Source organism: Amblyomma maculatum, unplaced genomic scaffold, assembly GCF_055883805.1.
Source record: "Amblyomma maculatum isolate TAMU_Amacu unplaced genomic scaffold, ASM5588380v1 scaffold_13, whole genome shotgun sequence".
Taxonomy (NCBI): Eukaryota; Metazoa; Arthropoda; class Arachnida; order Ixodida; family Ixodidae; genus Amblyomma; species Amblyomma maculatum.
Window position 1 is genome coordinate 35,864,672 of NW_028146738.1, and position 27,051 is coordinate 35,891,722.

Below are 27,051 nucleotides of genomic sequence, written 5' to 3' on the forward strand. Positions count from 1 at the left end.
CAGTTTCACAGTCACCGCAGAAACGGCCATAACAGAATTATGTTAGAAATATGTATTTTATTTCCATTATGACGAGGCCAAATTTTAGACGTGACCCATAGACACTGTAATGTCATCACAATGAATGCCGAATTCGGTCAGTTAACCTAGTTATTCATGTGGACACCACTAACAGTTTCTAGAATAGCAGCTTGGGCATGTTGGTTATGCATCTTGAGGTAACAGCGCGGAACGTGGAAGGGAGCACAATATCAGAAGACGACACAACAGCGCTCGTTGTTGTCCTCTTCTGATCTTGTGCTCCCGTTCACGTTCCGCGCTGTTACCTCAAGTAACAGTTCCTGCGGACACGCTTTGATCTCAGCTCAATTTGTTCAGTGAACAACTACCAATCGTTTAAAAATGTTACTGGCTTGAATAATTATCCGTACGATTTTCATACCACAATCAGAATCAGGTTTTATTTTCCAGTAATCACACGCTGGATGGATTCCTGGGCTAAAAGCCAGAGATATGGCTTGACAAAGGCCCAGGAATCATTTACATGGCCGCAGACGGGAACTGGCAAAACATGTGATAAAAACTATAGAACAGGGCCGATATGTGTGTGCGTGTGTGTGTGCGTGTGTGTGTGCGTGTGCGTGTGTGTGTGTGCGTGTGCGTGTGCGTGTGCGTGTGCGTGTGCGTGTGCGTGTGCGTGTGCGTGTGCGTGTGCGCGTGCGTGTGCGTGTGCGTGTGCGTGTGCGTGCGCGTGCGCGTGCGCGTGCGCGTGCGCGTGCGCGTGTGCGTGTGTGTGTGTGTGTGTGTGTGTGTGTGTGTGTGTGTGTGTGTGTGTGTGTGTGTGTGTGTGTGTGTGTGTGTGTGTGTGTGTGTGTGTGTGTGTGTGTGTGTGTGTGTGTTTTAAAGTACGAACATTTAAAAAAATCGCGTGTTAAAAAACAGGATGCACATATTAAAAATCCCCTGTTACAATAATTACCCATACCTTTGGTGACCGACGGATCGAGCGGAAGCGTTCTAAGTGCGGCTCTGTGCACGCCACTTTTAGGCGCATTCAAAGGAGTCAGCATTGCTTAGGCTAGTGGAAACATCTTGAATATGGTTCGACTCGAGTCCGAAGTGCTTGCAAGTTTCGAAATCATATTCCTTGTTAGCGGGACTGCTTTTATCAGCAATTCCTTAGTTATTCCCTCCGGTGTATTGAAAACCCGAACAGCCTCTCCCTAGGAGGCCAGGCCCTTAAATGGCTTTTCTGTACGAAACGCTTGGCCGACCTGAGAATGACCCCAAGCAAGATTGCCTTTTATGCAAAAAATATTTTCTTATAGCGTTTGTGCGCGATTTAGCACAGCACACTGTTCACACCAAAGTTGATGTCTTTAAGCGCTGGAGTGCCACGATCAGCGCTGTAATCTGCGGAAGCCAAGCAGGCGCGCACCGGTTGCTTGGACGCTCAGGTTTCAGAAATCCAACTCTGTTTCCTAATCCTGACAGTAGCCCTAAAAACGGTGTAAGACACGGTCAGAAAAACTACATTGCGTAATTTTTAACTTGACCGAAAGCATGGCCTCTAAGCACAAATAGAAAATTCTGAGCTGCGTGTGTTTAATAAAGCGAACAAAAAATCAATGACACTCCCTTTGGGCCAGCCAATAAGTTGAGCATATCGAAACAACTTAGGTGAACATAGAGTAAGGGCTGCATAAGAAGCGTACTCTTTGACCAACTGTTGTTTTTCATAAAACCTTTTTAAGACGTCCAAATCTTTAAAAAAAAATGTAACTTTTTTATTTATTTTATCCCGGGGCTGCAGTGGCGACTACAGCACGCACTGTGTAAGAGGCACAATGTTTTAACTGTTTGGCTGCTGCAGGAATTTTGTCATTTAACTTGTGCAATTATTTTATTTCTTTTTCTGGAGAAAAGGGGTATGTTGTGTTTGAGGTATTGAAGCGCGTCATCTTAGCGGCATAGCTCAGCAAAAATATTCATAAATAAAGCACAGCGGGTAACGTGGTTATGCCAATAACTAGCGCGAGAACGCGTTTCCCTCGGTGAATTTATGGCGGTTTATTTACTTCCTTTTATTGCTTTCAATTTTACATAATGGCAAAGGCCTAGATAGAAGCTGCTACACTGCAGCTTGAGAGATATTCGACCCTCTTTAGAAATTTTAATGCATATCATGACCGCCTTGATGCATGGATGTACAGTATTTGTGCGCAATGGCGGCGTAACTTGTGTCGCATATAATAGCCACAAGTGTTGCATCGTTCGGTAGCCTATGTTGACTATAACTGCACTGAACAACTGTAGGTCACAACTAATTAATTTATTTAGTTAATTGATACTGAACTTCATGCTGCATTAGTAAGACATATATCGTTGGATGTCTTTCGTCGACTATAGTTTCTCTTCTACACCTAATTAGTGAACTGTAATTAAATACTTAATTCTAAGGATTAGAATCAAGTCATATACCGTCGGAAAGATAGCGTTACAGTAATTGGAAGTTTTCGTTTTAGTCCTGTAATTAGTTAATTCTAATTAACAATTTACCTTCAGGCGACGTCAACCCAAATGTCGGTGAAAACGTCTCGCCGAGTATAATCAAAAATAAAGCGCTAAGGAAGGTAAAAACCACGCCACATCGAGTTGTCGCACGTCCAACGTGGTTGAAAAGAGACGCAACAGAAGCGAAACGGTAGCGTTTAATGCTTGCGCATTCACAGAGCGTAAGCAGAAAGATGACTTAAATATCCCCAGTGGCTCTCTGGGGTAGGCCTGGTCAGTTTCGGTGAGACCATCCAATGAAGTGCAGTCCATGATTATACTTAGATATTAGTTCTGGCTTACTTTAGCCGAGGTCAATTTTAACCTGACCCCGGTTGAATTTTGATGGTGGTCGGGAAACTTTTGGCGGTGACTATCGAACTGGGCGCGATCCATCATATTTGGATCTTAGTTTTGTCGCTTTTTGATCGAGGTTAATATTTCAGGAGACTCGGGTCAAATGTTTGGGGTGGCCCGGCTAGCTTTCGGTGCACCATTGAACTGGGCGCGCCTCATTTTACTTGGATATCAGTTTTGTCCAAACTGACCGAGATGAATTTCAGTTCATTCAGGTGAAAATTTTGTGTTGACCGGGCCACCTTTAGTGGTGACCATCGAACAGGGCGCGATCCTTTACTGTTAGATAAATATTTTAAAGCGAAAACATTAAAGGCTCCACTCTCCACAAGATCTCACGGCGGCATTGCGAGCGAAAATTTTATTGCTAACCTGGCTTATCAATTTCAGTTACGATCAAGGATCTGGTCGACACGGCGATGCACATTTGCATGCTGTAGAGCTATACTCTAAAATTCTCGGCTATACGAAGCCCCCCTTCCTCCTTACGAAGACTTACGAAGTCACCCAGATAGACACCTGCATACCTAAAACAGCGGCAGCGAGCATGTCTTTCATAGATAGTCCTGCCTCGCGCTTTACGTCATACTGCTGACGTCACTTGACGGTCATACGCGCACGCGAGTACCGTGAGCTTCGCTTCGCCGGCGGCTTCTTCGCCTTGAGATCCGATTGTAGTGAAATGGTTGCGTGTTTTGTGTATAGCCACGCGGCGGCAGTCAGCGAGCTTGAGGGCGAAGAGCAACCGGCAACGACACCACCGCGCGCCCGTCTGGGCCCCAAGTGAAGCCAGTAGTGTGATGCAAAGCGCTGGCCCGAGCGTTTAAATCGCCGAATTGGGAGTGCTTTACGCAACTTTGCTCCGCATTTGCTGGCATGGGCAATATTTCCCCAACTGCATTAAAGAGGTTGAACTTTTTCGCAGCCCCCTTGTTGGCACGTTTCCACCAGTCAATTCTTGCGTTCATCTTGCAAAGGTCACAGGGCAGCATTCCACGTCTCACGTGAAATAAATGACACAACTTAATTCAACGTGCCACTAAGCAGTACCAAAAGACTTGAAATACTTTCCACGGGTAAAAGATAAGCAAATACCTTGAATGTCTTCTAACTGAAGTGTCACGCACGCGTGGGAAGGTAAGGCCTTCGTAAGCATCCTAGATGCCAAAAACGCATATGCAACTTTTGCTTATTGATACGCTCTAAGTTAGGCTATTGGTCAGTAGTATATGGCTCAGCTGGATCATTCTACCTAAAATGGCTAGATCCAGTTCATAATCCTGGTTTACGGTTATCATCCGGCGCTTATAAAATATCCCCAATAGCCAGCCTGTATGTGGAAAATAATAAACCTTCCTTGGAAAACTAACGTCGCTGCTGTAGTTGCTGCAGCTAATTTAAGCAGTTGCCATTGTCCGTAGCTCCTCTGTGCGTCAGTACCAGAAGTACGCGACAGTATGCGAGCGTTTAATGAGGAGTGAATGTGCAAAAAAGGAAGTGAATAATGTTATGTTCGCGGCAAGCATATTAGCCATAAAGATTTCGCCTATGGAGTCGGCGAAACGAACGAAAACGTTTTGCCGCCACTCGCAGCAGAGTGCACGCAGCCCCCTTGTTGGCGCGTTGCAACCGGTCAATTCTTGCGTTCATCTTTCAGGGGTCACGCGACAGCTCCTCCCCTTCTGACAATTTCTCTCCATTTAACGACCATGCTTTTAGAAATAAATTTGTCTGCACAACAGTGAGATCAACAACTGAGAACGGACAATGCTTCCCAACGTTTAGACTTTTTATCTAAAGGAAACGTCGTAAAAGACGAAATAAAAACAAATGAAAAGCTGTCCAAAGCTCACCCTCTTGTGGGAGAATGCAAGAGCCGGCAGAACTTCCTCCAGGAAAGCACCATCATCGCGGGCTGACAACAGCAAATTGCAGTACTGTCCGCGCACTTTCTCTGTGCCGTCTTCGTCCCGCACCACGGTCTCTATGCACTCGTCGTAAGCGCCCAAGTCGGCTGAAGTCGCCTGCAGGAAACCTGTCGGGTACTTGGCGGTCGCATCAACCACTGCGTATTCAAATGTTAGGGCGAGAGACAGAGTATTAGATTCCCTTGGCCCGGGTAGCTGCTGCAGATGGGTGGCTGAGTAGACTGAAAAAAACAACCAATCTACAGACCACGTAACTACCGCGGGGGGAACAAATAATTTCATCGGCACAGCCGTCGCTGCCAGGCTCAGTTTGTTGAAAATTCTGGCTGCCTTGCTGATTTCGAGGAATACAACGAAGGGAATGCTCAGCATGAAGTGATCTCCGCAGACCTTCATTGAGGAGTAAGAGGTCATATATTTGGCATCAGAGACAAGAACTTTCTGCATGTACTAAGGCGTCCATTGTGGCCTCTATCGTTTCTAAAATAGGCAAGAGAAGAAACATTTGTTTGTTAGCTGTTCAGTATGACAGTGGATGGCATCCAAATCCTTGGCAAGGAAAGCCAATGGATAGGCTCAACTGAGAACACGCCATCTTTTATTTCCAACCTATATTGCGTTCAGACTGTAATCAAAGGTAGAATATTTCTAATTATTATTTTGTAGAGAACAACCTTAAGCAGAGGATATCACTTCGGTACCGATGAACGTTTACGTCAACCTTAACCTAATTACAAAGGCTAGACCTCGGGACCGCAACATAGCTGCTTGCACAGTTTTGATCGTGGATTCATGCTGAACCCTAATAATTGAACGTACTTTTTGTTCCGGACGTAGGCTTAATATTGGAAGGAAAAGAAACATATGCTGTCACCATGACTACAAGCGCCCAACTCTTTTCACTAAACCTGTTAAGCGTAGCGATATTCCAGCACAGGAACGGCCCATTATTTCACCAAATTTTGGAAACTCTAAGTGTGCTTAGTCTGGCAGCTGTGAAGTGCAGCAATGCTTCTTCTGCTGTATGCTACAGGAAAGCACTTGCGTCGTGGGCTGAGATTGAAAGCAGTTGCTTGAATACCTAAGCATTTTAACGCTGACATGCAGTTTTTTGCGCGAGCTTCAGCCGGAAAGCACACCGAATTGTAAGTATATTTCGCATAAAAAGCTACTTTTTTTTACTTCAAGTACCCATAACGGCCCAATGAGAAGTAGTATTTAAAAGGGGGGAAGCTCATACAGCCACCCCCATCTGTGCTTTCTATGGGAACCACAAAAAACAAGAAGAAAGCAGTTAGAAGCCATATTTCTTCTGCTTTTGGTCTTAATTATCACCATCATCATCATCATATGCCTGACTATAACCATTGCAGGGCTAAGGACTTTCCCGTATTTCTCCAATTAACCCGGTTCTGTGCTAGCTGCATCCACTTGACCCCTGCGAACTTCTTAACCTCATCCGCCCACCTAACTTTCTGCCGCCCCCTGCTACGTTTCCTTCCCTTGGAATCCAGTTTGTTACCCTAAGCAACCATCGGTTGTCCTCTCTTCGCACTACATGTCCCGCCCATGCCCATTTCTTCTTAATTTACACTAGAATGTCGGTAACCTAAGTTATTTCTCTGACCCACTCTGCACGCTTCCTATCTCTTAATGTTACCCCTACCATTTTTCGTTCCATAGCCCTCTGGGTTGTCTTCAACTTAAGTAGAACTCTCTTGATAAGCCTCCACGTTTCAGCGCCATAGACATTATCACCATGGCATTGTCACCATGCCAGAAGTCATTTCCGGGACGTCGAAGCCAGTAATATAACTTCAAGCAAGCTACATAACATCCCATGGTGGATTAGGTCCTTTGCTGTTATGTCTGTTTGATGTGGTGAACAACTGATACGGTGAAACTGTTTTTTTTTTATTTTGGAATATGTTTCTTCAGTTGTCTCGTTTAGCTGTCTTTCAATTGGTGTTTATTTATAAAGTGATGTCGCTCACGTATTTTATGCTTCAAATACAGCCTCTTTTTCTGTATTTAATGGTAGGGGTGTTAATCTGATTTTGGCGACAATGCTGCGGGCAGTGATCGAAGCCTTTTTATAATATGCAATGCGTGAATGCCCACTAAATAGCTTTGGAATGCGTATTCTTGACGATCCCTATTTCAGACTGCATATATTATAGAAAACCTTAAAAAATTCTACTCACCTTCGATGCTGACACCCGTAAATTTCCCAACATATACAATCGCACTTTAACGTCAAAACTGAAAAAAAAATTATATCATTCAATTTTATAGAAGCGTGCATATAATTCTTATGCTCAATGAAAAACCTAATTCTTGCTGTGTGATTCACCTGCAAACACTGCATAAGCGTATCGTTCTCAAGGTTCAAATAATTAACCAGTAAACTTTAACAAAATCTATCAGCATATTTACTGGAATAAAAAAATTGCCGATGATTACGTTACTTCCTAATGCGAAATTTGAGCGCAGCTCCTCAGCTGTTTGAGCTTTTCGATAGATTGAGGCAAGGAATTCGAGAAAGACATGTATGTACAATTAAAGACAACATTTAGGCAGGTGGTTCACAGTGGCGAACGGCGGCGGTTATGGGTTTCGGCTCTGGAGGCGCACATATTGAAATCCATTGCCACTGATCGGGCAGTCTGATTGCCGCCACACAGAGGTGGCATTGGAGGAGGAGCGAAGAGAGCAATTAAGTTGTCGGGAGGTCGCGGGAGGACGCGGGAGGCAACGCGTAGGCCCGTAGGAACGTTGCGCGGGAAAGAGATAGCAGCGACGGACTGATGCCGCTGACGCCGCTAGCGAGTCAAGTCAACGTGGCTCTGCGTTTCGACTTGGGATGCACGCACCGTGATCCGCTGATGCCGAGCCGCCGGAGAACACCGTCGCCGCCGCACAGGCTGAGGGGGGGTGCACGCAGCGGCGGCAGTAGGGCGCGCAGCAACCGGAGAACACGAGGGCAGGGAGGTTGGGGAGGGGGGAGACACGCATTGGCCGGAGCACGCATTGCCCCGGTTGCGGAGCTGGTTACGAGGGACAACGGCGTCGACGACGGAAAACGCAGGAATGGGCGCCAATGAGCTGAGCTTCAAAAATTTGAAATTATCGCGATAACAATTTAACACCTGTTTTTTCCGAAATTGTTCATCGCCCTCTTTTATTACAGTTACACCGAGCTAGGAGAGCTTGGACAACGCGTTTAATAAAATTACCGTCAAGCGCACGGGACAAGTCGAACCTTACTTCACCGTGACGAATTTGCACCTTAACATTAAAATAAATTATGACGGTTTGCACGTGTTCATATCAGTCAACCGTTCCTCGATTACTAGATTACTGATTTGTTCGTAGAAAAAAAAATATCATTGCAAATCCGCAGAACTCACGAAATATGCTTTCTTTTTATGCTGTGGCTGCAGTTATGTGCAAACAAAACTATTGGACGTACGGAATCCAACCATGCACTGCAGTAAAACTGTAGGAGTCTTAAGGGCGATACCTGAGCACTGCCTCGGTTTCATTCGAGATAGATGCCACTTCAGGGTGAGCGAAGCTGATCACTGAAGGACTAATTACAATTTTAAAATATTGATTGAAAAAAGTGTTACGCAGAAAGAACCGGAAAAAACCACTGCTGGGAAAATGTTAATACCTAGAAGTCCAGAACTCGTGAAAGACATATTTTCAAAACAAATCGCATCTAATCAAGGGCATAGGTCACTTCTTTCCAAGTACTAATATTTGAAATGAGGTATCTTAATATTAAGAAACAAAATCTATAAATCTACTTGGGCTCGCACAACGAAGCATTCACCGGTGGGCAAGGGATGAGTCTTCTTAAGAAACAGATTACGGGGCACACTTAAACTCCACCTTTAAGGATATGATGCGATAACCTAGGCTGCCAGCCCACATATAAAGCCCCACTTTAACGAAGCCGTATGAACGCCGACGGGGTCCCGGAAAAACGGGAATTCAAGGGTCCGTGCAGGCTTTTTCTGATATCGTTTTCCCATATGAAAGTGGAGCCTCTAGTTGGTAGCTACGGGCAAACGTAATATCAGAGGACGCAACGCCGTATCAGTGCGCGGGTATGTCAGGTGCCAGCTACCACCTGCCAACACCATGGTCGTGCTTTTCCGTTAACAACGCCGGCCCTCATGCCAACGTCGAATTTTCTGATGAAAGTGTCCTTTAACAATATCACGTTAAAATATACTGTATTGTTTATCCTGATTATCTCTATGCATTGTGAAATATATCTAAGGTGTTATATTTTTCTTCCTAGACATACACGCAGGACGTTTGCCGGGGAATTATAGCTTTGTGCAGAATAATTTTTAGGAAACGTTGAGCACCGCGAGTACATGGCCAGGGTATACTATGTTGCAACGCGAAACTTATGTATTTCAGAACTCGATGAAGACACTATGCTGACGTCAATTGTCCTTATAGGTGCGGTTATTGCAATTCTGATTTTGCTGAAAACGTTCTTCCTCAAATGGCTGCTTTGTGTCTGAGATTTCAGTCACACAAAAGTTTTCTTTTTTTTTCGGAAGCACACCATTAATTATTGCTGTTCTTCTGAAGCGGTGGCGTGGGCTACAGAATAATAAATGAAATTACCTAAAACTTTTATTGCGAAAGCAATACTACGACAGCCAAAGCGAGACCTCGGGTGGCCACAGTTACGCCATCAAGATGCTTGAAGAGGCGTAGCTACGGTTTCCTCATAAAAAAATCGGCCTGCCATGGCATTTGAATTCACGTTACCCCTATGCCACGGCTGGAGCTGCCAACTCGGTTCGCTCCTTTCATATCGGAGGGTGATATATCAGAATCAGCCTGCCAGAACCGTTTGCATTCTCGTTACCCCTACGACACGAAGGCACGTCCATACGGCATCGTTGAAGCGTGGCCTTACATGTGGGGTGGTAGCCTACGCTCTCGCGTCCTACCCTTAAAGGATGAGCTTAAGTGTCCCCAATGATGTAACACCTTATGCTGATAGGGCGGGATAGGGGAATAATGTAGCAGGCTAAAGAAGCTTCCGCCATTGCATTCGCAATTTAACTAGTGCTAACCAGAGCTAAACCACAACTAATTTTTTCTTTCACTTTAGCTGTCATGCTCAAGATGCAGCTCCAAATGCACCTCTGCTTTACATTCAGTTGATAAGCCGATAAGTCGATAAAAAGATGTACGAGTATATAGATCAAACTCGCCGGACCTTAAATATTAGTCGGCATGAGCAATTGAAGTATTCCTTGAATCAGGCTACTCCAAATTGAAGTGCTACTGTAGCAATTCCTGGAAACTGGACAAAAAAGTAAAATTCCCGCCTTACACGGCCAGCACAAAGGGTTTTTTTCGCCACCAGAATAAAAGAGCAATAGAACTGGTGGAGGCCTATTTCACCAAAGAAGAAGATAAACAACGCCTTTGTGTAAGTTGCCCTTCTGCATTTATTTTTGATGAAGAGGTCTCCTTTCTTGGTTATTCTTAACCTTAACCTAAAGCTGACAGAGGGGTAAATCAAGGAGCAGGTTAGTTCTTTGACAGGATCGTAGCGGTGACAGGCGATTTAATACAGCATATGTCCCTTCGAAGAGCTCTTGAAAGGCTGTTCTCTTTTGATGGTCATGTGATGCAAACATGTAATATGTTTGTTCTTTCTCAATATAATATTATTTGCGAGTCAGCGCTCCCTTCTGTGATTCCCTTCTTTTGTTTCCTTTCGCGACATACCATCCGCAATAAGCAGCTACTAACTTTTCCAGCTATCAATCCTTCCCTTACTTCAATAGGGTAACTGCAGCACGATATCAAAATATCACCACAATGTTGGTCTGTAGCATATTTTGCTCATCGTGGAATGGCAGCAATGCAGTTCTAATTTAATCTCAGCTCGGTTGCGTACTTCTAGACAACCTTCAGTGTATGAAATCCTGGGGCAAAAAAAAAAAGGTTAACTTTCCTAAGCAGTAGCAAAAGAGGTGTCTACTGTTTTTCAGCGTTGGCCTCTCAACCAGCCCTCAATATATATCATCCATGGATCGGAAATATCTTCCAGTGACTAATATGAATACCTCGGCGTGACCTTTTATAACACTATCAATTGATCAGACATACAATTAAGATGAAACAACCCTCTTTAACGTTTGGCGGCTGATAATAAATAAGTTACATGCAGCGTATTCTGAACGTAGTCGACATTTTTCTCAATGTTTTTGTAGTCTAGAATTTAATATAGGGAAAAAAAAACGTTTTTTTTTTTTTGCAACGGCACAGAAACTTTTTAATTTGATATTCAAGCACTGAGTACTGACCCCTGTCTTGAACAAATATTTTTTATGATAAAACACATTAAAACAAACGTAGGAACTGCAGCAATGTGTGAAGCTAGATTTAGTCACGAGTTAAAAATACAACATTTGAGGTAGGCCAGCAGCAACAGTTGCATACAGCTGCCAGCTATATTTTGCCCACAAACAATTTTCTTGTATAGCAAATAATTAATTAGTAATTACTATTTTATTTCTAAACTGCTAAGCTATAGATTTTGGACAAAAAATTTTGTGGACGCTTAAGCTTCGCCTTTAAGAATGGAACGCGATAGCATTATCGCGCCCCGTTCGCACCGTCTACTCATTTGCTTGTCGTGCTTTTGAGTGACACAAAGACGTAGTTTACATGATACAACGCTCGTTAACTTGTCCGAAGCATGACTGTTTGGTAATTACTCGTTCTGAAACGTGATTCTGGGACGTAGAAGTGCTGCCAGCCACCTTGCTGAAACGCGCGGGCCTGACGTTGCAGTGGTAGTTCGTCGGCAACATCTTTGCCGAACCGAGCCGGCGCGATGAAGATCTCGGAGGCCATGCCCTGCCTATCTTATTCCGTGCGCCACCCGCATGATGGTGCACGCCAAGCCAAAAGGAAGTACGGCGGAAACGTAATTTGCCATTCGCTTGACTGCGTGTTCTGTAATTCTGTAATTTACATGCTCATAATTATTATTATACGCCACAATACACTTCTCTAAGGGACATTTCTGAGACAACGCTGTAATCAATAAATGGGCCTTTGTCCATTTCAAACCATCTGAAAAAAAAAAAAAGCTGGCGAGGCCGAGTGGTTAGCGTGCTTTTCTCGCACCACGGAGGCCCACGTTCGATTTCTCAGGATGGTGATTTTTCCTACGGGCTTTATTTATTAATTCTTCTGCGATTTTTCGCTCACGGCCAACGCCGGACTACGCGGGATGGCGTCCGCCAACGAGGACACCGACTTTTCGGCGACACGGGGCCCTTAACGCTACCGCGTTAAAATGTGATTTACAATATTGAAGAGCACCTTCCTGAACCGCCATTCCAGTAATTTCCTATAAAGCCTCACGTGTACTTGTTTTCCAAGCTCCCAAGAAAACCAGCGAAATATAAAAATCACATGACTAACGCATTCGCGCCCCACGGTTGTTGTGCTCTCAATCTGGGTTTTAGCGAATGAAATCAGCTGCGTCCGTGGCTGCGTGGCTCTGTTGCAGCGGCAGGCCGACATGCCTGTGGTGGTTTCTTCACGCGCGTGGGCCAGTCATCGTGCGTGACGGTGCAAGTTGCAGCGATTACGGGGATCGCGGCGAGCTCCCTGCAACCATCGCCAACATATCAGCCTACCGCTGGAACTGGGCATGTCCTGTCCATTCACTCAAAGCCGGGTGCACGGTTGAGAGCAGCACAATCCTGCGGCGCGAATGCTCTAGTAACGTGATGGTTTTTGTATTTCATGGCTTTCTTTGAAGCGCGAAGAAAAGATACACATGAAGCTTACATTGTCACAAATAAAAAAATGGGCGTTTTTGAAAGTGCTCTCCAACTTTGCAAACCATATTTATTACTTGAAGTCAATATACGGTAGTATAGATAAATTTTCTGAAGTAATAATTATTTGCAGCAAAAAAAAAAAAGAAAAAGAAAAATTGCCTGTGGCGCGGTAGACGCCTGGCAGGGCCCGTATTTCGAGTGTGCATCGCTATCGAAGTGTCGCTGTCTCACTGACCTCGAGTCGTCTGAGTGATCTAAACGCCGGAACCGGTTTTCCACTACGGAACCGGAAGAGATGGCAATATCATGTTCCGGCGTTTGAGCCAATCGGATGACTTGAGGTCACGTGATATAGCGACACTTCGATAACGACACAAACTCGGAATACGGGCCCAGCTGTATGCAAGTGATTTCCATGGTTTGACTTGTTTTCTTTTTTTTTACTCATTCGCTAAATATTACTACATAATATTTCTGGCTTGAACAATTTGTTAAACATGAAGTTGAAATTGGCTAACGGTATTGAAGCTTGCTGTACTGAACAATGCTAAACCTGCCTGTATAAAGTACAAAGTGCTATTTGTAATCATATTAACAAAGAAATGTGCAATTTTGTAAAAATATAAACGAAGGGTACAATACTTTTCCGACGTTTGCTTATTGAGAACCACAAGCCGCCGCAAAAGTATTGTCAAAGCTCTTTATGGGCGCAAAGATATAAAAAAAATCTTCTTGAAGTGTCATAGGTACCGAATTTTAGTTGAACATTTGTTCTTATTAATGATACACAGGATATTAATTTATGGATCACCAAGTCGTTTCCGCTAACGACTGCTAAATAATCTAAAATTCCATTTTTTTTTCTCTTACCTACATCGGTGTCGGTTGCAACAGATTAACGATGGCTATGATATAAAATTTAGGTCTATGGCGCGTGAGGGATGAAAATACTGCGATATTATCGGTGCTTTTCCAATCGTCGGGGTTCCTGTTCTTGAGGCAGGTTCGGCTTATGGTTACAGCGAACTAAAGGGACAAAGCAGCGATTATATTGCAGTTTTGTCATTCCTCACGTGACCTACCTGCAACTTTGACGTTACAGTCAACGGTCAGCTGTTTAAATCTAAAAGCAAACTAGATAACCGAAAAATGCAGTTCTAAATTATTTAGTGATCGTCGAAATATAGTATGTGATGAATCATTTCTAGTAGAGTTTTACGCATAATAAAAGGAGTACAACATGAATCTAAAAATTAGTTGCTTAATTCGCATTAGGGAAAGAGTCCAGGGACACTAAAGCTCTGGGAAGCACGCAAAGCACAACCTGCCAAGACTCGAGAGCTAGAAAAACAATCGTTCAAATTAGACCGTGGATTTACAGCGTACTCACGCCTCATGGCCCATGGCTCAAGCTCTTGGAAGGCTCGCATGAACTGAAGCAAGCCAAAGGTGCAGTCGGTGGATATGTCGGCGTGAAGCAATTTGCGCGTAAAGCCGCCGCCTCCACTGGACATGAGCTGCTTAATCATGATGCGAATGTTGTCAAAGAACTTGGCCTTCTGCGGTGGTGGAGAGGTAGAAGATGTCATGCCCCCTGTAGTCATGGGTGCAGTCGCGACCGCTTCGAAGCTCATACTCGGCGTGCTTCGTAGAGTTGAGTTGGTGGAATCGGACGAGGAGTCGAACGATTGGGTCGTTACGAGCGTCGACGCAGGCGTCGCGGACGAGGTTGCTGCAGGGGCACGTCCCTCATTTTCTGACGCGTGTACGCCGCTGGCTCTCGTTATTTCAGCAACTTCTGCACCTTTATGAAGTATCGTTCGGCTTCCAAGCAGCAACTGTGGCAACGCACGTGAATCTGGAAGATACGTTGTCTTGTCTTTCACCGTAGATAATCCGAGACTGCTGGTCCATGTCTCCGCGTCGACGACCGCTTCTGAAGGGAGGCTTGGAGGAGCAGCTGACTGAACACAACACGTAATCAATAATAGAAGGGACGTGCTGTCAACGAGGGCCTGCCAAAGCATTTTCAACAATAATAATTTTTAACTAGTCTTCTGTCGGCAATTACGTAATATCTACTGGCTAGAAAATTCTCAATAACGAATAAAACTGAGTTGAATGAATCCTACTATAGTAGAAGAAAATTTGCATATGGGGCTACAGAGAGGGAATTCTTTCAGCGAGAAACAGACACCAAGCTGCGGCCTGCACTCGGACTTGAACAGATTTGAAACAGGTGCAGTTCTGGCATCAAGCCTTGCTTCTTCGCCAAATGTTGCGCCGGAGACCTGTTGCGCTAATAAGTGCTGCTGGTTCGAGCCATTACTCTTCACTGGACCTCTTTCATAGTTGCGAAAAATTTCCCGAAACGTCTTCAGACGAGACAACAAACATTTTGCCTCCTCCCTCTTTCTCTTGAGCAGTATCTAGCTCGACTGTTTAATAATATTGCTCATTTCGTAAACGGAAAGCCACTAGGTTTTTGAACAAATTCGGGAAACGCTATCGTAAGTGGAAGCAAAATGCATGTGGTGGGAGAGGGTGCTGATACCCGCTTTACTATGTCGCATGTGCGTCAGTGCCCCTGTTGTGACACAGAGCCAACGAGAGAAGGAAGCAGTCATTCTTAGGCCATGCACGCACGTCCTGACATTTAACCGCGTTTTTATTGGAACTTGGGCAAACAATCTGAACCACAGCCACTTACAAAAGAGGTATAGAGTCTGCGTCGCAAGTAATTTAAAAAATTGCAATTACAACAATTTAAATGGGATTGAAACTTGCTTCATCATTCCGCAAATAAGAGCAAATCCATCTGAAAAATGCGCATATTTCACACTCTTAGTAAAAATGTTAGGAGGCCATTTTTATTTAAAACGGAAACTAAATATTTTTCACAAAAACCGCCACATATAACAGGCCTGTGACGAGGAGACAGAAGGGTAAAGGGAATGCATTACGACGCACCAACGTGACACGAATTTTACAAGTCATAACTCACGAAGGTATCCTAGGAAAAACGTCTCTTTCTTTCTGTCTAGAAATGAACGGAAAACGGGAGAGGCAGGAATAGTTTCGGAATTTCTGCGTTCTCTATGTCGGCTTTTTGTTGACGTAGCAGTCCTGTCATTCCGTGGGCTAACGGCAACAACAAAAAGATTTAGCTCGGTTTCCTTGCAGATAAACAGCAGCTACAAGACCAAATTGTCCGGCTTACAGAAATAGTGAGTAGAATTCATATGAAGAAAAGAAGTAGAGTAGAAAAAAGAAAAACAAAGAATGCAGGTGCCCATCAACACACACATTGCGTTTTTAGGAGTGAAATAAAATAGACAGAAAATTCTTAGCCCTTATTTTTATAAAAGCCGCAAGATCAATGCAGCGACCTTACACCCCCCACGGAGAGATGGCATTGGTCGTCGGTGTGCCTGGGAGCGGAATTTCAACGTCCAGGGCATCATTGATGAGTTTGTAGCCACGAAAACGTGATCGGGATCGGAAGCAGGCGGCCTTGATCACTACTTTTAAGTGCACCCTCAACGACTTCTGGCGCCACAGCAGTCATATTTCATCCGAGGTAGGTTTCCTTAATAACAGAAGTGCTTCCACGGACCGCGTGCCGCACCCTGTATTAAGCTTTCGCATTGTTCGTTGACATAACATGCGGATGGTTTATGCCCATTCTGAAATGCTGGTGCCAGAAAAATTGTACATAAGGCCTTCGGTACAGGAGTGCAGCTATCGCAAATTGTCCTAACAACATTACTTCATAATTTGCTTCTAAGACATTTTCTCGTGGACACTTTTGCTCGCTTCACTGGTTGTAGCAGGTTATCTATTTCACTGAAGACATATATGGCCTCCAAAGACATTAGAGCATTTTGTTTCGGAACATACGCTTACATTAAACCGGTCCCCGATTGAAAGAAGCTGAGTGGTGACTGCTATTCTTTCTTTTGTCGGCTTGGGAATCGTTTGTGTTCCAAGAGGATGGAAACTGGTTTATTCCTAATTGTTTTATGACTACTCATTGCCATTTTTGTCGTCACAAGAAAGATGAAATGCAGCGAATGAGCAGAAGGTTTCTGGCTGCTGGCACGTCCTCTTACCGTAAGTTACGCTTTAACCCCTTCCTACAATTCATTTATGATAATCTGTTGCCGTATACACACCGCCGGGGTGGCGCTGTGGTTACGACGCTCGACTACTGTTCCCAAGGATGCGGGATCGAAATCCGGCCTCGGCGACTGCTTTTCGATGGAGGCGAAAAGAAAGGCGCCCGTGTGCTGTGCGATGTCAGTGCACGTTAAAGAACCCCAGGTGGTCGAAATATCCGGAGTCCTCCACTACGGCGTCCTCATAGCCTGAGTTGCTTTGGGACGTGAAACCCCACAAACCACCCAACTGTTCCCGTGTAGAAGTTAGAACAAGGAAAAGTAAACTTTTTAACACTTGCGGCTTCATCGACCGCACAGGGCAGCCAGTCATGCGTCCTCGAGACTCTCAATCTTTTGCAGCTCATCTTTTATAGTCACCAGGATAGTACGTTCTGTGATCTTCTTGTTATTATGTTTTTGTTCATCCCTTGAGATAAGTGACTCCAGATATATTGTTTTTCCGTAAAAAGGCACAAAGTGAAACGTACGAATGAGCAGTTGGTTTGAAATCAAACTGAGTGAGAAAATCCCCGCAACACAAAGCATACTGTGAGCGAATACAACCCATAAAACTGCGCGCACAAGTGGAGCTTTTCTGTCTCTAATGTCGCGCATTATTGGTATCGCGGTGACTTAAATTCTAACAAAAAACGTAAATAAAAGCACAGCCAATTATTCGAGATGTGGTGATTAGCAGCGACATCACGTGTGGCTGCAAATCATGATTTTGCACTGATCGCCTTCGCATTGCGCTTCTGAATTAATATCGCCATCGCTTCTTTTCGCCGATGACCAGCCGTCTGGTTGGAGCAGTTTTCTCTAGGATGGAGGCCGGCATGCCGCTCATTGTAAGGGTAGATGTCCACCGAAATCTGAGGCATATACTGCGCCGTTCTTTCCCCAAGGGCTAAACTAATTTAGGTCTTTTAACACCTTGCCAAACACTGTGCCGCTATCTTGACGCCGAAAATTCTCTGAATTAAAAGGCGGTGTTAGAGGGTCTATCACGTCTACAGTTAAGTAGAACCTTAAGAGTCATCCCAGTTTTGGTTTTGTTTTTCCTGTGGATGCCCCGATTGCAAGATTTCGATCTACAAGGGGCGCTGGGACACACACACACACACACACACACACACACACACACACACACACACACACACACACACACACACACACACACACACACACACACACACACACACACACACACACACACACACACACACACACGCGCGCGCGCGCGCACACGCACACGCACACGCACACGCACACGCACACACACACACACACACACACACACACACACACACACACACACACACACACACACACACACACACACACACACACACACACACACACACACACACACACACACACACACGCGCGCGCGCGCGCGCGCGCGCGCCGAATACATTGGTAACACAGTAGAATTAGTAACATTGAGAAAAACAATCTTGCCCAAATGAAGCAGCGTTGCCTACAGGCACCATTCCAGAGGAGAATAAAAGCAAAGCTTTGATTTCATGACTTGCACCATTCAGGGGAAAATGTCATTCAACTCTTCCCGGGCCTCCCGACAATTATAATTTTTGCTGATAATTACTGCTCCCGATACAGTTAAAAGAAGCCGACATGATTGAATTGTGTTTTCGCGCAACAAATAGGTTGTCGCGGTGTCCTGTTGAAAAACAAGACCCAGATGCGCAGTTCACTTTGCTGTGATCATATGAGATTTTGTTCATGCATTTAGAGTGTGCAGTGTATTCGTAGATTCACTCGGGCATTCTGGCGTTCTTCTTTTCTCATGCAACTTTATTTTGAGAACTAAGTATTCCGCAACACGACAGTGAGTTAGCCCAGCATGAAAGAATGCATATGGCTCTATTCATATCTGAATGGTGTAGCGGGTTCGGCTATATTTGAAGATTCCATCGAAATTTTATGCGTACATGAAAAGAAGCCCTCGAACAAAAATATCACATATCTAGCTTAATTTTCTGACCAACTCCAAAGCTTCACAGAAATAACAACGGCACCTTACAAGCAGGTGAAGTACAGAAGATGGGTGATTTGACAATGTTTGAAATATAGTGAATGGTAATGAAAATAAATATCGCGTCCTCCAAGCTAAATTTCATTGCAGCTACACTGTACTCAAAAATAAACCTGCATAGGAGAATAAATGGTTGACGCACACTTTTATACACTCCTTACAGCGAAATTATGAAACACCTCATAAGAAGTAAAGATGAGGACATCCCCTATTTTACTACCGTCAAAACATTAAGAAGTAAAATTGATTTTTGACATGAATTATGCTCCTTCTACAAACAGGAGTTTGTCGTCATGAATACTCCTCCAGACCGTAAAGGGGTTTAAAATCTCTTTCGTCAGCATCTTGGCGCTCGGCCGCCGCCTGGCGGCATCTCACTTTTCGCCTTGCTAGCAGGTTACTAAGTCATCATCGCTGCTGGCTCGTTCGTCGCATTGGCGTGTGTTTTTTTCGCGCGTGCTTACCGTTATACAATACACCGGGTTACCGACGCCTTCTGAAAAATAATGCTGCACCGACTACCCCTGAAACCGCCAGAAAGTTCACGGAACGCTTCGTGCTGGTTCTTCGGCGCTGCCGAGCCGCGAGAGGCCTAGCCAGGTCTAGCTTCGTCGAGAGACCTTGGCGGTATGCGACGTAACGGCATTCTTGCTACCTACCCCCGCCTGCTCTTCGACCAGTTTTTTTTTTTCCTTTTTTTGTGCTGGCTTGCCGCGATACAAACACAGGTTTCCATTTACTTGTGCAGCAAAGTGCTCCAAGAAACTATGTGTTGACGCAACGCCTGAAGGTGTGTAGTCGGCGTAACAAACATTGACTGCTGCCGTTTCGATGGGTAGAAATGGCTGTGGGCGGGTGACGCATTTTTCCTCGGTGCCGATGACCCCTCGTTCGTTCACTGCTACTCTACGGGCAGCGGCCGAGATAACCAGCGCAACCAGCATTTTCATTGACAGAAAAGTAAATTAAAATGCTAGTTATGTTGGTTAGGCTGGTCAGTCCTGTGAAGCGACAGGCTGCGATCTCCGCGATATAATGGGGATGCCGAGGTGCAATGGTTTTGTCGTCGCCCAGTGGAGCCCACCTGTCCAACGGTCACTAAATTAAGTACCGTGAAAACATATTTTTACTTTCCGTTGAAGGAACGCAATGACAGCACAGTCTTGGCTCGTGGCGTCCTTATGTCCGGCTGCAAGTATCAACAGTTCTCCTGAGAAGCAAACTTTCTCATTGTTACTTATGTCCGCCTGATACGATAACAATGTCCAGGGTATGATCGCGGTGAAAATTCAGGAACCTATCGGGCCTCGTGTATTTTGATAAAGCTATGAATGCAACAGAGAAAGTATTACCTATATTAATGGGTGGTTTAATTCATTTTATAACAGACCCAGCGACGCAACGTACACATGCAGTGTTTATTCTTTGTATTCGTAGCATGTCAAAGTGTGATGTCCTACCGAAGTGGAACATTCGATTAACCTGCTACGCAAGTGTTCCTTTCTGCTTGGGAGTGTCGAAACCCAGCGTTGATTTTCGACAGCGGAAATGAGGTGGAAAGACTGCGCGCTGCCTCCTAGGTTGGTTGGGCGTCCTATTCAAAAATGCGTCATTTTAGAGCATGGTAAGCTTCTAGCATTGCAAATGTGCAAACATTGTGCTGTTCAATCTGGCAATACAGAGAAGGCAACAAAAAAGAAAATAAAAACTAGTCGAAAGACTCCGGTCGCGAACACGAGGGCATGATCAGTATAGAAGGCTGGCTAGAAATTAGGATGTGAGGGTCGTAGTGCACACGAAAAGGATTACAATGTAAAATGAACCTTAAAGCAGCAGCCCCCCCCCCCCCCCACCCCGTCCCGGCGACGCGTACACGGAACGACGGCGTTCAAACAATGTCCGCTGCGGGTTACCAAATGTTCCACTGCATATGTACAAGACACGAGTCTTCAGTTCACGTGCTATAAGTTAAAGTTTAAACGATCGTCAAGAACGCTTGAGGAACTCATAGAATGAAATAATCTGCAGTGTAAAAACAGTCACGCTGTTCCTTTCTGTGTAGCAAACCGGCCCAAGACAAGGCGAAAATGCCAGTGCGCCTGTAATCTTTTTTTTTTTTCATTTTTATTCATCACAAATGTTAAAAGGTTCACATGCGACGCTTACTTCAATTCGCTGCATCGCATCGGGCATGAAAGAGACTGTCCAGCGTCTAATATCCTGAAAAACGTCTTCAGTAGCTCTCAAATGACTGGGAAGGGGTGGATGTTAGTCAGTAGACTAATTATTAATAGATGTATGTAGTACTGGCGCTAATCGTTCATCGTAAGAAAATAATTTCAGTACTGGCGGTTTCACTAAAATATATTCTTAAATCGATTACTTACACTTGACTGAAACTGAACTTCAACCGTCTAATATTATGGAAGCTTTTACGTGCGCAACTGCTTTAGTGTACCTTTTTCTTTCGTTATTGCAGAAGAAGCCTCCTTTGACGTCATGTCATGTAAACAGCGATAACAAGAGATACCAGAATTTTGACAAGCAATCACTCAAAAGGTGCCCTCTGCGGTTAATGTGTCCCATCTCTGTTCTTCCTTTTCCTTCCTGAATTTCAGACTGAATACCCAAGAAGAGCGCGGGGTTAAGGCTTTACACCTTTGGTTCTCTGCAAAGTTTCAAAGCCAGCTGCTAAATACTGGGCTGAAATGTTGAGTAGCTATAAAAGTGTTATTGAAATCAGTGTTTGTAATTTCATTCATGACTCTACTCTGGAACACACCGCTTTATAAATTAGGCTTGTGTGAAAGTGCTGCATTTAAAATGAGCTCCCAAATGAAGAAATCTATACTCATTTGACATCCTGAATTTGATATTATATGATTATATACTCCTAAAATTACCGCTTTAAACTACGTCAAAGGAACGAGGCGAAATACTCGTCAATCGAGTATTTAACAGTGCTATTAGATGCCACGATAACTCCTTAATGCCCCGGCATATGATGAAATAAAAAAAAAAAACCGTCCTGAGAGAAGTGTAATTTTTACTCTTTTAAGCACCTAAATAGCACTCGGCACGCGAGTGTAAAGCAGATACTCCTTTTCTGCGGACTACAAAAAGCAGCTTTTCTAGAGTGCGCTAGGGCCATTGAATCTCCTTTTGGTGGTTTTGACTTACAGTGTAGCGAAAAATAACTTTTGTGCTGCCCATGAAAATAATGTCCCATAAAATGAAGCTTATCTGATGTTTCGTTTTTCGGAGCGCCAAAAAGTATTTGAAACGTAAACGTTCGTTCTTAAAATTAGCTGAAGGCTAGTCGAATTTTATCAGCGACATACTATGTTCGTTCAACTTGCGATGGGTGATGACATCAGTAACTCCCTATTAACGGTTCATTAGTTTTTTACACGCATGGTACACTTCCAACCACGGTAGCGTACGCCATCTGTATTAAGGGTCATACGCTGCGCGCACGACTGGCGCCTTGTTAAATTGAAGAGCTGAAACACCGATGCAACAGATGGGTGAATACACGCAGCCAGCGCCTAATACTTGTAGCAGCTGTAGTCAAGTGTTGCGGCAGTGGAAATTATTATGTTTTAGTTTTGTTATTTAATGATTGATTGCCTTTAGTAAGAAGTTTTTAGTTTCTCATCAATTGGAAGCCCATTTCTTCTCGCCGCAGTTGACTATAGTAGCCTGGTGTTAGGCTGTCTGCAAGCGAACTTTTTTCAGCCTGCTTCCAGTTTCCTGTTTCCTTGTCAGAAGCGCATCTTGGGTGAATAAATCGCCCCTCAAAAAACGCGGACTCTTTGCTTTCGGTTTCGTACTTGTCACCGCATGAGAAACATTTGCCGCGTGCTAATATTTTATTGTCTCACCTGAGATCCTGGTACGCAGAGCTCGTTGCTGCCAGCAGCCGTTGGCGTAGAGCCTTATCACTTTGCGTGCACCGAACAGGGTAGATATACGCTGGTAGCGAGTCTCCATAGACGGCCATGCGCTAAAACATGACGGCCCATGGCCGCTATAGCGCTCCCTCAAACCTGGGGACCAGCTAGACTATGTGACGCTGAATAAGATCACCCCTACGTACAATATTTTCGCGAAATTTGAAGTGGCATTTTTCTTGATGCACACTGCCGTATTTTCGAGGCCATTCTTTTGAAGCGGGCCTTTCAGCGGTCGTCAACGTCTGTCATTTGTTGTGCTTGATTCCTGTTGTTTGAGAGCAGTGGATATCAAACCTGGCAAAGAAGACGGCGCAGGAAGGGAGCGAGCCAGCACCTCTTCAAAAGCGACCGGCTCAGCCTACTTGTTACAGTATGACATATAAAGAGCGGACGTAACCGCACAGTTATCAATATAGTGTCGACAACTATGGCTGGTATGCACGTACCACATTCATGCTTTATTAAATCAACTGCAAAAATACTATACTAAAGTGTACGAACAAAATGTACAACAGAGCCAGCACCGACCAACATATTGTCACGCACTTCCCGCGGTCCTTATTGAAGGAAGATGAGGTTTGGTGGAATAAGCAGAAGAGGACGAGGAAGCTGGGTCTGTCCGCTGTGGTGTGCTAATCTCCAGCGTATCCTACCACCTGTGTAAATAAACGTCGTAACAAGTGTGGTGGAGTTTGCGGGCTACAGATCACCACGGAACCTCTCCTACTTCACCGGAGCAGAAGAATTGCTGGGCTACCCCCCCCCCCCCCCTTCGGACGAAGATGGCGCAAGCAGATGGTTCTACGCAGCCCACGCCAGCAGCTCATCCGACCACCGCACAGCCTTATCGGGAACCCCGGCACTTCTATGGCAAGCCCGGGGAAGACGTGGATGACTGGCTCACCCACTACAATCATGAGCAAATACAACCGCTGCGATGCGACTACCAAGTTGGCGAATGCGGTATTTTTTCTTGAAGAAACTGCCCTGACATGGTTTGACAATCATGAAGCATCTCTTACCCCCTGGGATTGCTTCATGGAAGAAATGAGAGCGGGATTTGGTGATGCTGATGCTCGAAAAAAAAGCACCGAACAGACTCTGGCTCAACGAGCGCAAGTACCGGGGGAGACCTGCACAACTTACATAGAAGAAGTCCTCAAGCTGTTCAGAATAGTTGATGCTCGGATGACTGAGGAAGACAGAGTGGGTCATCTCCTGAAAGGAATAGCGCAAGACGTGTACAACTTTCTTATCTGCAAGGACGATTTGAATACCACCGCTGATGTAACACGACACTGCCACACGTTTGAATCTTTGAAGCGACGCCGTATCATTCCGAAGTTTGGTCGGCTGCCTAATGTGACAACTGTCGATAGTGTGGATGTTTCTGAAACGACAAGCCTGGCAGACACAATTCGCCAGATCGTCCGCAAAGAGCTTCGGAGGCATCAAGATATTGGGGGCCACGTCAGACCCGTCTACAGTGGCACCTCTTCGTCAGACAATATCCCATCTTCTACCTGTTATGATCCCTCTGTTACGTCTCCTTCGGACACCCGATGCTCTGCTGCTCATCGCCCGAACATCCAGCCTCTCACCATCAACGCCTACAACAGCGAGCACTCTCGTCCTCCTCGTCGACCGCATCCAGAGCATGAAACGTTTCATACAAGCGACGATGAGCCTTATTCATCGAATGAACGTGAGCCGCCAGTGTGTTATGCCTGTGGAATGGTCGGCCACATTTCCCGCGTTTGCCGCAACCGTCATCCGTACCAGCAGTATCGCCGACAGTGGGTGAACTCCCGTACAAGGCTTCCTGCTGACAATGATGATTGATATAGAAGAACACCTGGCCGGAATGAGTACAGAGCAACAACTAGCCCACAAGAACGCACAATGGCGTTGAACGGAAACGAATCACCGGCCTCTGACCGTAGCCTGACACCACCATCTCGGCGCCTACCACGCTCCCCTTCTCTCCGACGACGGTCGCCACCTCCGGGAAACTAGTGAGTGCGGCCGATGGAGGTGAGGTCGCAAATGATTCTAGCTTACCCGTACCTCTGCCCGTTTCGATGTTAAAGAACCGAATTGAAGTGTTTGTGGACGGTGTACGGGCTATGGCGTTGTTGGACACAGGTGCAACTATTTCTATTATAAGTCTCGCTTTTAAAAACTGCCTTGGTCGTAAAATTATGTTTGCTTGGGATAGTACGACAACATTATGTGGTGTTGGTGGCGAACCGCTTAACCTACTTGGAGTCTGTTCAGTGAATCTTGTTATCGCCGGCCACACATTCCGAACTGAATTCGCAGTACTTACTCGATCAACGCATGACGTAAGTAAGTAAGTAAGTAAGTAAGTAAGTAAGTAAGTAAGTAAGTAAGTAAGTAAGTAAGTAAGTAAGTAAGTAAGTAAGTAAGTAAGTAAGTAAGTAAGTAAGTAAGTAAGTAAGTAAGTAAGTAAGTAAGTAAGTAAGTAAGTAAGTAAGTAAGTAAGTAAATAAGTAAGTAAGTAAGTAAGTAAGTAAGTAAGTTGGTAAGTAAGTAAGTAAGTAGGTAAGTAAGTAAGTAAGTAAGTAAGTAAGTAAGTAAGTAAGTAAGTAAGTAAGTAAGTAAGTAAGTAAGTAAGTAAGTAAGTAAGTAAGTAAGTAAGTAAGTAAGTAAGTAAGTAAGTAAGTGCTTTATTTTCCGTTTGCGAAGTGCAGTTGTAAACGGACAGGTTCGAGGAAAAAAGCTGCGGAAACAGCTTGACAGGTCCTAAAACCCCTTTGTTAGCAGCAGCAGCCGTGCGGAATGGCAATGCTTTCAATACAATAAAGCACGAACATGAAGAAAGAAACAAAAATAACAAACAAAAAAGGTGAATCTGCAAAGCTACATAGGTTAGTATAAAAAAAATACAGCAGCATGAAAATAATCTCACTCAGGGAAAAAATTAGTCCAACTACCTGGGATAGTTTGCTTACAAGTGATGATGAATGGCTGTTCCATGACATGTCATGGTCGAAAAAAATTCCTAAGCTCTTTACTGAATTCACTAGTTCAATTTTATCCATATTAAGTGTGATGTCTGCAGGTAGTGTAGCATTTCTGTTCTTGGCTTAGAATAATATGGCTTTTGTTTTAGTTGCATTTATTATGAGACCGTTTTTGATCGACCATACAGGTAGTTTTTCTAGTACTTTATTAGCAATTCTTATTAAGTCTGAGGTATCATGAGAAGAAAACAGGAGTGTGGTATCATCAGCATAGATGATGTATTTGGTGTCATGATCAATATTAACAATATCATTAACATAAATATTGAAGAGGAGGGGTCCAAGTATACTACCCTGCGGCACTCCTATTCTTATGTTTTTTCGGCACTCCTATTCTTATTTAATTCTTGGACTCGATTTTCTGGAGCAATGTGGGGCCACTCTCGACTTTAGCAATGGAGACATTTCTGTGAGCACTCGAATTGAATCTGCTTTGCGCTAAAATTCGCGGACCCATCCTAGCACGCTTTCGGTTTCGGAAGACATAGTCATTCCTGCAATGTCGGCAGAGTTTATACGAGTTGTTAGTTCCAGCTGTGCCAGTGATGCGTTCGACGCTGTGGTTGAACCACTCACCCTCAAGTGCGCGAAGAAAAGTATTCTGATTCCCCGCTGCATCATCTCAGTCATGAATGGCCATTCTTCTTTGTGGACGACTAAGTGCTTTAAGGAACCTGTTGTATTACCAGGTGGTCTAAAACTTGCCAACTTTGACGAAGACACTTTTAATGCTGTGGCCGTGCTCAGCACAGACAATTCCCAGCCTACCGCATGCTCAGAAGAAGATGAGACAAAATTTCTTGCCATGATTAACAAATCCCTGCCAACAAGTGACTGTCACAATATATTAGTGACCAATGCGCACACTACAGGTGCAGACGGGAGGTCTCGGGTGAAAGTCCCGAGGAAGATAATGAATCTATAGTATGACACTGGCGGTACAGTCCTCGCTGTTATACTTTGTATCAGTCCTTTGCATTCCGCGAGCTCAGATTTATAAGCGCCAAACGCTTTGAAAGAAACGAAAAGCGCGCCATAACAGCGCAGCAGGACTTAACCGACTTATCTTTGGCTGCACGCAGAACGAGAATACGAAAACGATGGTCTTACAAAACAAGGAAGCATCTTACCAAAAAACAATTAGTGG

The 27,051-nt window shown here is 44.6% G+C and overlaps 1 protein-coding gene across 1 annotated transcript in view; it reads right to left on the bottom strand.

The window, feature by feature from the left end:
- LOC146172561 (nose resistant to fluoxetine protein 6-like) overlaps positions 1 to 14,214 on the bottom strand; it is a 47,011-nt gene extending 32,797 nt beyond the window's left edge. Inside the window, exons 1-2 of the mRNA XM_084585805.1 lie at positions 14,076 to 14,214; positions 4,764 to 4,975 (exon numbers count right to left, since the gene is read on the bottom strand). Coding sequence (XP_084441931.1) covers positions 4,764 to 4,975; positions 14,076 to 14,214 — 351 coding nt within the window. The remainder of the gene's footprint in view (positions 1 to 4,763; positions 4,976 to 14,075) is intronic.
- Positions 14,215 to 27,051: the final 12,837 nt, after the last annotated feature.